The sequence below is a fragment of the Meleagris gallopavo genome, chromosome 28 (assembly GCF_000146605.3).
Source record: "Meleagris gallopavo isolate NT-WF06-2002-E0010 breed Aviagen turkey brand Nicholas breeding stock chromosome 28, Turkey_5.1, whole genome shotgun sequence".
In the NCBI taxonomy this organism is placed as follows: Eukaryota; Metazoa; Chordata; class Aves; order Galliformes; family Phasianidae; genus Meleagris; species Meleagris gallopavo.
The window spans coordinates 2,265,246-2,276,439 of NC_015038.2; the positions used below are offsets into that span (position 1 = coordinate 2,265,246).

At 52.4% G+C, this 11,194-nt stretch overlaps 1 protein-coding gene across 1 annotated transcript in view; it reads right to left on the bottom strand.

The window, feature by feature from the left end:
- PLXNA2 (plexin A2) overlaps positions 1-10,547 on the bottom strand; it is a 45,183-nt gene extending 34,636 nt beyond the window's left edge. The window contains 5 exon segments of the mRNA XM_019623223.2: positions 3,708-3,822; positions 5,550-5,646; positions 6,184-6,337; positions 7,047-7,170; positions 10,444-10,547. Coding sequence (XP_019478768.1) covers positions 3,708-3,822; positions 5,550-5,646; positions 6,184-6,337; positions 7,047-7,100 — 420 coding nt within the window. The 5' untranslated portion in view covers positions 7,101-7,170; positions 10,444-10,547.
- Between the last annotated feature and the right edge of the window lie 647 nt (positions 10,548-11,194).

An 11,194-nucleotide genomic window follows, 5' to 3' on the forward strand; every position in this document is an offset into this window, starting at 1 on the left:
CTCTAATTTGCTTTGATCTGATGGAAATAGGTACCTAAATACCTGTGAGTAACTGACACTCTGCGATTAATCCCGTGCTAATGTTGAAGTTTGAGGGAGAAAAATTGACGGATGCTTTCCTCTGCTCTGCCAAATCCCACGCTGGCACTGCAGCTCTCCTGCCCAGCCCTAGAGCAGGTTTTGCTGGGATGCATCCAGGCAGGGATTCTGCTCTGCACTGATGGCATCAGGACTGCGCTCCCAGCCCAGCTCCCAGCTCAGGCAAGTTGTCAATGAGAACCAGCTGCTGCCCGAGCACGGAGGAGTTGGTAGCTTAAACTGCTGCCTCGTAAACCTTTTTAGAGGCACTTTTCCTTATATATTTTTTATTTTATTTCTAACAGAGACTTTCACGGATTAACAGCCAGGAGCGGTTTGAGCTCCAGCAGCAGAAAGCTGGCGGTGCTGGGAGGGGGAGCACAACTCAGAACTGCAGCTGGGGGGAATCCCAGCACCAAGGTGCTGCAGTCTGGGATAATGCATAATGCTCCCCACCCAGCTGCCAGCACAGACTTTGCTCCTCCTTGTACCCAACCCATGGCAAGCCACCATCAGGGGAGCAGCAGTGGGGCCCTTCATTGCATGGCGATGCAAACCACGAGGTGCCCAGCAATTTGCTCCATCATCACTTTACTTTGTGTCCTTGTTTTTTAATTCACGAGGAGTAAAGCCTGCCCCGAGCGAGGAAGGCTGTTATTACCTCCAATCACTAAACAAACACGTGCTGAATTCCCTCATTATCCTCCTTGACTTCTGTAAAGCAGAACAAACACAGGATCCGCTGGAGAAAAAGCAGAGTGATGCACGGGTGGCACAGACTCGGGGAAAACTCAGAGCTGTGCAGAGCTCACAAAGACATTTTATGCTTCTGCAACACTTTTTAGCCTCAAAGATTCCGAGGTCTATAAATACCTTAAACGCCAGAGATAAGCATCTGCCTGTGGAGCAGAGCAGAGCACCCATGGTTATTATTTGTGTTTAACAGAGTGCTTTTAGTGGGTCAAACCTCGCTCTTGTTTGGAAAAAGAGTGCCTGGAAATGGCAGGCCTTGCTTTTGACTGAAGGATTTCACCCAAATGGAAGGAAAAACAACATTTCTTCCATTTTTTTAATCTAAAAGTATGAAAGGCCTCTCCAAATGTTAACTAGCTGCACACATTTCAGAGCTCTGAACATAAACGATCCTGGCACATGAATGTAAACTCTTGGCTCACAGATGCGCTCCCAGTGATATAAATTACGGTCCCCATCACTCATGGAGACACATTACTCTCCATTTATGCCATCAGAGAGGAGAGCAGACCTCGCTCCTTAGAAACCAGACGTGCAAAGCAAGGCAGCAGCAGAGGGACAGTTGGCACTGCTCTGTGCTGGGCTTCACTCTCAGAAGAGAGATGGGACCCAGCAAAGCCATGTGATGACTTCAGGGGACGGAAATGCAGCCCCTGCTTGCATCTCATGCACCAGAGTTCCCATTTAGGCATTCAAATTGAGGACGGTAGGAACAGGTACGAGGAAGTTTTGGCTTGTTTTATATCCTTCAAGGTGCGTCGAGCAGTGCTTAGCATCAAAGGGCGCAGCCAGGTGCAAAGACGTTGCTCTAACAGCAGCAATAATTTAAATCCCAAATCCACAGAGTCAGAACAGAGCTTAAATCTGGTTCTGCACTTAACTTCCAGAATCTGAAACGCTCCGCTCCCCTGATTCAGCATCTCACATGTGGAAATGGCATTATCCACACATCAAAGCAGGAAGGGATCCCACATTCTGGGAAACTAATAGGATTTATTTGGTTCAGCCCTCCATTGAGATAGGTGTACAGACATGTCTGCGTCCACATTCCTCTTCATCTCTATGTTTCGTACATTTACAGCGACACATCCTATAGCCATGAGCCACACAGGCACAAACCCAACCCTCAGGACATGCTAACATGATGCCACAGGCACAGAGCTCCACGTGTGACCCCTGGGGGCTGAAGCTCTGCAGAGGATTCTGTGCACAACAGACCTTGGGATTCAAAGGGAGCGATGCTGATAAGCCAATGCACTGAAGAGACTGATTGGAATTGCTTTAGGAGAGGAAGTTCTTCAGGAGACACTTATTTGATGCAGGATGGAATGCCCACAGTAAGGGCATTAGGAGAGCCTGGTGTACACTAGTGGCCATTCATTCACCTCAAATAAACAAACACATGGGTTTGGGTGGTTGGTTGGCTTTACCTTTGTGTTCAGAGGTACTGAGAATTCGTGATTAGTAGTGGAGTATTTATATCACTATTGTTTGACTTTATCAAAAATCATCGCTGGGTGTTATATTACTGTATAACATCCTGGCTAAGAACTTGAAAGGATGGGGAAGACAAAGCCTTGGAGCTGTGATTGCCCATCAGCCCAGCAGGGATGGGCAGAGGTACGACTGCTGGGAAGTCCCACGCACTCCTGGAGCAAAGCAAGGGACGTGTCCTACTTTAGCAGAGACTTGTCAAACACTCCTGATATCCTGGGGCAGAAGACCTATGAAAGTGAGAACTGCAATTGTACAGCCTGGGAAGAGGGCAACGCTTTGAGTTTGAAGGAGAAAAAAAAGAAATAACACGCACCCCTTGAGAGAAGCAAAAGCAAAGGTTTTGCTTTCTCCTGTTATCTTAAAAGGAAGACTCTCGGCTTTGAACTGGACTGGGAAAGCTTTTGGTTTGTCCCCAGAGCAGACACTTCTCCTTGGATGTCTGTACCCTGCATGAGACTCTTCAATACACTTTGTGAGTGCATCCCATGGTCCCCACTCGGGGTGGCACGAGGCTGGCACCGTGCATTGCCCAGCCCGTCCCTATGAGTCCTCCATCTGCCCCATCTGCAGGGGAACCAGGACCAGTCCCTGCCCAGCTGCATCTGCTCTGTGCTAGGTGAAACCACGGCAGAGCACCGTGCAGCTCTGTCTCAGCCCCACTGCTGCTGAGATACAGCTGCAAGAAAGCGGACAAGATGCAAAGGTCCCAAACTGCAGGGTTGGTGGTAACTTTGATCAGGAATCAGTGCTAACAAACTCTTTTCCTCCATGAATCCCTTTACCTCAGGAGACACAAAAGATCTGGCAAAGCTGATAATGGGCTTTGCCTCCTTCTAAGTGTTAAAAACGTTCTTGGAATTGAGCCCCACACTTTTTATTAACAGCTAAGAGAGATCGCTTCTGATCCTCAGCGCTTGAAACCTGAAGCACTTCTCTTTTCCAAAGTCTGGGGCTCTTTGCATCTGTAATTCCTTTCTTAATCAGTTTGCAGCTGGGTTCCAGCCCCGGCTGCAGAGCTGCCAGCAGCTCCGGAATGAAGCACCATGAGTCCCACCAGCAGCTCTGCACTGCACTCACTGCTGGGGAGATCCCTGCACGCTTCGTAAAGCCCCTGAGATCCCAAAGGAAAGCACTACAGCAATTAAAAGATTAATTACCCTTATTACTGAACCTGAGCAGACCCACGTATTGAAGGCAGGATCAGCTTCAGCATTCAGGCTGAGGCACATCACTTGTCCTGCACCAACACTTGGCTGCTGCAGCTGCACTTCCAGATGCAAAACCAGAGAGAAGCCAAACAGCCCCACGCACAGCGCTGGTTCTGCTCATGGTGCCACAGGAAAAGCAACCAAGAAAGAGCTGAAAGCAGAGCGTGGTACCTCTGAGATGTTGATCCGTCCCTCCTGGAAGGAGCAGGTGGTGGGATCGTGGGTGCACAGGTTGCGGTACTTGCACCAGTGGCAGCGGAAAGCACTGTTCACACAGGAGAGGCACCTGGGGGAGAAAAGAGGGGGGGTTACCAGGTTGGGAGCCCCGTGCTGCAAGGGGTGAGCCAGTCCTGAGCCAGAACACGGTCTCTCGATCCGATCTGGCTTTAAGGACTGCTGCCTCTCCTTTGCTTCAAGAATGAGTCCATGTCTCCAGTGCATCTCTTCCTTATCTTGTGAAAATGGACTTAAAGCAGACGTCACCAGCAAGGTCCCTGACCACGACAATTCACACACTCAAGAGCTGAGCCTGGTGAGCTCACCATACCTGCATCCAACACAGTGTCTAGCAAAAGCTGTCTGTAAAACCTACCCCTTCCTGACCAGGCACAAAGCTCTACCACTCCAGCCAGCTCCAGATGCCTGCAGGGTGCACACTCCATGCACCACAGTTCCTGTGCATGCTGCTGTGCAACCACAGCTGCTCCCCTGCTTGCTCTGCCATGCTGCAGGGAAGGGTCTCTGATCAACAGGTCCCCTCCTGTGCTGGCTCAGGCTTGTATTCCTTTCTGCTTTACACATGCTGTGATTCATTCCTGCAAGGCTGGCTCGTGCCCTTGTTGAACTCATTGATAATGAGTTCAGGATGATGTAAGTGCTACAGAATTTACAACCATGTTCACACTTTATCTCCAAACATGAGCTTTGAGAAAGGCATGGTCAGATGGAGCCAAGGGACAGAAAAGATGCACTGCCCCCTCCTGATCCAAACCTCCACATGGAGGAGAAAACAGGGGTCCTATAAAGTCGCCTCTCAGGCAAATCTGAGGACCCAGCAAAGATGCAGACAGGACCATAAGCGCTGGCAGGAGCAGGGAATGCTGTCACTGAGGGACAGGGGGCAAGAACAGAGCTGTGCAAAACTGCAGCACAACAAGAGGCACTGGAGCAGGGGATGCAGACCACCAGGAGAGGCAGCAGTGGGGGCTGGAGGACCCTCAAGGCTTCTTTCATCCCGGTGCCTCTGCAGTAAAAAAACATATATTGAATGCATGCCTAGAAAAACCCACTGCTAGCCAAGCTCATCAGAGCACGCAGCCCTCTTCCGAATGCAGCAGGGAACTTCCCATAGCTCAAGGCTTCAAATCCAGGGCAGAAAGGCTCTCACTGACCCCATGCTGGCACTTCTCAACTCCTACTGGGCAGCAAACTATGCTCCAAAAGCAGAGCTGAGAGCTGAGCCCTGCCGTGGGAGACACAGCCCACCCTGCAGGCACTGCTACTCGCTGCCCGACCCATGCCAGGTCCTGTGTGCCTTTCATTTGGGTGCTTTGGTGCTTGCTGTGCTTTCAAAGAGAAATCTATAAACACTTCAGATGCTCACACACAGCCATGTGTGTGCCTGCCAGGGTGAGCAGAGCAGGGGGCTGAACAGCACAAACTGTGCTCAAAGCAGCATGGAGCCTTCCAGCCTAGCACTACTGCTGTGCTGGGTTCTGCCCTGCTGCTCCCAGCCCACATCCTGGACTTGGTTCTGCTTCATCCTCTGAGAGCATCCACATTCACAGTTGCAGGATGGAGCAGCTTGGGGGCACCAGCAGGTTAAGGTTTTTTCAGGCTCCTGCAGCCTCTGTCTCAGCAGGCAGGAGAGCTGCAGGCTGCTTAGAGGGCATGGAGCTGGAGCTTCCATCCACAGCAGGTACAAAACACCTGGCTGTTGCCTGCACCCAGCTGAAGGGTGCACCCCCATCCCACCAGGATCCCCCCCTGCACCCCAGGAAGGTGGGCACTCACAGCTGGTGGGCACTGCAGTTGTAGAACTTGAACTCCGTGCTGACAAACGTTCTTCCAGTCTCCTGTGACTTCAGCTGCAGCACCACACCGAACCAGTCTGCAGAGCAGGACAGAACCAGTCAGTGTCCAGAGGTAACAGGGGAACACAGGGGATTCGGCCACAAATCCTCTGACACAGATAAGAGCAGATAGCAAAATGCATGGGAGGGGTGGGGAATCTGCCTCAGGACACAGCTGAAACAAGTTTGGGATGACGTCCTGTTCCATACTGGAATTCTGCCTCCTGTACAAAAGCACACTAACTCAGCCTAGCCCAAGACTAGCAGATAGCAGTAGAAGCAAGGCCATTAGCACTGCTTTTTGGGAGCCTCAGCCCTGGGTTAATTAAGAGCAGATTGCTGGGCTGTGGTCCACCTGCAGTAGCCCTGCCACCACTGCAAGCCTTGGCTCCCTGAGTTTAACACTTCTCAGTCTCCATATCGTGTCGCAGAGACACAAAGACATCAGCACAGCTGACACCTGGAAGGATGCCAAGGAGAAAATGAGTTTTAAGCAACTCTCTTTCTTTATGGAAACAGAAAGGACGACAGCGGCGATTTGTTAACGGAGGAACAATCCAAAGCTGTTTGCTCACCTTGATCCACGGGTATGGCTGGGACATCCCTCGCAGCCGGTGAGACGCACACAACTCGGCTGCCCACCACCTGACCCTCTACTTCTGTCAGGTTCCCAAAGAGGCAAGTGACACCAGCTGCCAGGTCTGGGGCATCGCTCACCAGCAGGCTGAGCTGCATGGGGGCACGGAACATCAGCAGTGTGTTAGTGGGACAGCCCTCACCTGCTCCATGCAGTCAGGATTGCTGCTTTGCTGTGACTGAGCCCTTCAAACCTCACTCTGTACAAAGACAGAGGGTTTACCCCAAGCCAACACCTTGCACTTGGCTTTGTTGAATCACAATCTGTTCTTGCGGGCCCAATTTTTGAACCTGTTTAGGTTCCTCTGGATGTCATTCAACGATGCACAATTTAATGATGCACAAATATCTCACTGAGCCTTTGCAATTCAGGGAGCTGCTTGCTCTACAAAACCCCTGCTACCCTCAATTGCATCAGGGACCTGCACAGCCACGAGCAGCTCCCAGCACTTGTAGCAGCAGTGAGAGTGAGCTCCCCATGCAGCCCAGTCCCAGGAGAAGCTGCAGCTGCCACAGCCCATCCACAGGCACTGGGAGCTCAGGAGAAGCAGCTGGGAGGTTCAGAGAGCCAGCACTGGGCACAGCTTCTGGGGAAACAAAGCCTTTCCTTTCAACAGTTCATGAAACCAGACCGAGAGAAATGTGAGCTGGGGCCCATGGGGAAGGGGGAATTTGTTGCTGTGATCCCTGCACCCCATTCTCCCCCCTTGGCTCTCCTAACCCATCCCTCTGCAAGCCTGACTTCATGGGAAAACAGTTGTGCAGTGGGAAGGGAATAAAGGCTGGAGAGTGGAGCGCTTACCGGCAGGCTGTGCTGCGACACGGAGATGCTGCTGGGCTGCACCATGATGCTCATGCACTGCCCGATGCTGTCGGCAAAGCGGTGTGGCTCGTCAGCTCGCTCACAGCTGTCCCGTGGGGAGCACCTGGGGAGCACATGGCAGTGCACATCATCAGCACATGGCAATGCACATCAGCACAGGGAGCTGCAAGGTGAGCAGAGTCTTGGGTAGGGGAAGGACTGGGGGTGATGCTCTGCCCAGGACCAGGCATGGATTGCTAGGTTAGGACTAAAGGGCCCTGCACACCTCGTTCCTGCAAGCCATAAACTCATTAGATGCACAGAAAATAAAACGTAAAGCAGTAACAAGGTGATGCCTTCATTCCAATTAAAACAAAAGCACACAGCTTGTTAATTGTCTTTTCCTGGTGCTGAGGAGTGCATCGTGCCAGCAGCAGGGATTTCCTCTCTGGTGGCTGCAGGCTGCTCCTCACCAGCTGTCCTGCCCCGCTTCCAGATCCCTCCTGTTCCTACCCTCAGGAATGCATCCCATGACCCCTATTTTCCTATGGCAGGTGTCCTCAGAGCACAATGAAACCTTGATGCAGATTTGGGCTAAAACACGAAAAACAAATCCAGTGTGAGAGCAGGGAAAGGACAGAAACAGCTCCGAAATGGAAAGCATGGCAGTGCCATGGCTGCAGCTACAGCTGCTGCAGGGAAACGTGTGCCTGAGTTAATGCCAGTGGTATGGAGTGCCCACTGGGGAGACAGGGAAGGACTGTTCATGTATCTGACAGATATCACACAGCACTGGGGTCCCTTGGGGGTTTTTCTATTCCACGGCACTTGGGCAAAATCTCTCTCTTCAAAACCCACTCCCCGGCAGCAGATGAGGCAGTGCCCTTCTGATGCATTAAGCAACTACCAGCAAACTTCTTCATTTCTCATGCAGCATCTCCGACCCCACTCACAATCGTGGTGCAGAACTCGGGGGAAGCAGGCACTGCCAACAGCCCCAGGTGCCATCAGTGTTCCAATAAGAAAAGCAAAGTTCACCCTGTCCCCTCCCAGCACCCAGTGTGACACCCAGCACAAACTGCTGCTCTCCTCAGCCCCTTTTTTTGGAGTATAATGGAGCTAAATATGAACCCTGCCAAAAGAAGAGTTATTGAGGTTTAAGTGAATCTCTGAGATAGCTTTAAAGTGAGCTCTTGACTGGAGCCTTTATCTCATTGACTCGCTGGAATGGCTCTTTTTTATCATACTATTTATGGCAGGAGCCCTAACAGAGATAAATAGGCCTGTAGACAATAACAGACTTGCAGAGAGCAGCATATGGAAGAGCCTTGTGGGTTTTGGATCCCACGGGGCTGAAGAGTCTTTAATGATCTCCTCGAGGCCTCCGCTTGCTCCGAAGGAACCACTTGAATGAGAGGAGGAGGAGCGAGCCTTCCTCCTGCCATGGAGAGAATGTGGGGAGCTTTGCAGGAGGACGAGCACCTGCCACATACAGGTGGCTGAGCACCTTCCAAAGCAGTGTCCTCAGTGCCCCAGCTCATGTGTGTGCTCTCAGGGTGCTCCAGCCCTGCAGCTCCATGCCATGGAGTCACCCACACGTGTGCACTGCTGTAATCCCCACAGATGGTTTCACTCCTGCGCACCACCGCTCTTCAAATCTCAGTGTGCACACGTGTGTGCAAGCACCCCGCCATACAACAGAGCCTTAATCCCTAACTCAGGGCTCTGACAGCAGCACACTGGAGCAGGCACTGCTCCCTGCATCCATCTCACACATCCAATGCGTCGCTGTTTACAATCCGGACCCCATAACAAACACTTTGGCAGCCTTCAGAGCACAGCAGGAGCATCCCTGCCTGCCCTCACCGAGCCGCGAGCAGCTGGAGCAGCTGGCAGGAGGGGAGCACACGCACAAGTTAGAGGAGAAAGATGACAAATGAAATACAAACACTCCAGCGCTTGGGGCCTCCCAACAAATATGACAGAGGCTTCAGGAAGAGCAAGATAAACTCAATTATTTACACCTTAAGACAAAGGCTAAAAACATGACCGTTGCTTCGAGCAGAGCAGGAAGTGCAGGGCTGAGAATTGACATCAGGGAAGAAAGTGTTGGCGGGAGGATGCTAATGCCCAAATGTCACAGCCAAGTGGGCAGAGGAAACAGCACTGCTCTCCTCTTGACATTGAGAGTTTTCTCTCTGCAAAATGAAGATAACAACCTTCACCTGCTTCCCAGGTGGCTCATGAAGATGCAGTTCGTTAGTATTGGGAAACCACTCGCTGATCCTTGCAGGGGAGCTGCTACAGGGGTGCAAGGAGTAGCAGCAAAGGCACATCCACCCAACCTGCCTGCAGCCTGCAGCGAGCAGGGACCCTGTGCAGAATGCCACCTGGGGGCACGGTGCAGGCATGGCTGGGTGCACCAGGGATGCTCCTGCAATGGTTTTACCCTATTTCCCTGAATGCAGCACCAACTCCTTGCAAGCCAAACGAGCCCTGGTGGGCACTGGAAGCTGTTTTGCACCCCAAAGCACGCAAGTCCCTAATCCAGGCCGGATTTTGCATTTGAGCTTGCTTTCCTCCCCTCTCTCTCTCCAACACCTGCTGCTCAGGCATGTGGCCAAGCATCATTGTGCGGGGCCCTGAACTCTGCTCTGCCTCCGCCCCGATTTCCATGCATGTAAGGGGGCTGCTTTGCAAGCTGGCACGGGGCCGGAGGGATTTCTATTCCTCTCCTCCTGTATCCTCCGGGTTTGCCCTTCCTCCCCCCATCAGTGTTTGCCCGGTGGTCCCCCTTCCGCCATAGGAAGTGATCATTCTGGTGGTGGGGGAAAGAAAGAGCCCAAACACCTCCTGAATGCAGAGCGTATTTCCCGCAGTGCCCCTGGGAACGGCCCTCACTGCAGTGCCTGGGATGTGCAGCTCTGCCCCCAGGACAGCTGCAGCTGCTGCTCCTTGCCCTCACCACGCTGCGTTACAGCAGCTCTTCCAGCTCTGTTCAACAGGGCTCGGTGCTGCTCCTCGTTCCAAAGTCCTGCTCATATCATTAAACCCGCTCTCACCTCTAAAAATTCCCCATTAATCAGGAGGGATTGCAGCTCGAGCAATGGGGAACATGCAAAATGCAACAGCTCTGCTCCCCCAGGTTTCAATTCTGCTTTTTTTTTTGCACTGTCCCATGGCACCTCCCTGCGTGCTGCGTGCAATCCACTCTCCTACAGAAGGAATCTGCCTTTCTTCAAGAGCTCAGGGATCTTCAATGCTACTCAAGCCGCAATGCAGGAAACACCCAGGGGAAGAGAAGGATGGATTTGAGGGACTTCAGCCTCATTTTGCTTTTCGCACGGGGAGCACTGGGTGCTGCTGAGAGGTGCTTCATTGCCATGGTCTGACTTACGTGTGGTGCAGCGTGCACCAGCCGCAGTGCGGGTCCCCTGAGCTCAGGCACTCTGCACAGGTCGTGTACTGCTCACAGGACTCCACGGGCACACGGGACACCTGCAGGGACAAGGGACAAGCACAGCCTCAGATGGGTCTGGTGGCAAAGAGCAGCTGAGTGGGGGAGGTGGGTTAAGCAACACAAAAGCAATTCATAGACTTGGAGCTCAGGCTGACACCTGTGTATAAGTTGGCCGACAGTATGTGTGAACTGTAGGGAACTGTGGGGTGCAGCTCACCCAGCCCAGTGGGACACATCAGTAAGACACAGCACAGTCCTGATCCATTTATCAGCATGAAGAACCCCAAAGGCTCAGATTTAGGGATTTGGCCAAGGATCATTGCTTGATCCCACACGTGCAATTCCATCTCAATCCATTTCTAACCACCCGCACCAAGTGTGGTGCTCCTGCAGCCCTCCCTGCAGCCCAAGGTGGGACTGTAGTGAATTGGAATGGAGCTGAACAAAGCACACTGCCCCACAGCCCCCAGGTCCTGTGCCCATGGAGCAGCAAGTGAGGGTTGGCAGCTCACAGCTCACTGCCACCTCCAGCAGGGCCATTTTCACCGAATCACAGAATGGCCAGGTTTGGAAGGGACCTCAAGGATCATGAAGCTCCAACCCCCTGCCACACACAGGGCCACCAACCTCCCCATTTAATATCAGACCAGGCTGCCCAGGGCCCCATCCAACCTGGCCTTGACCACCT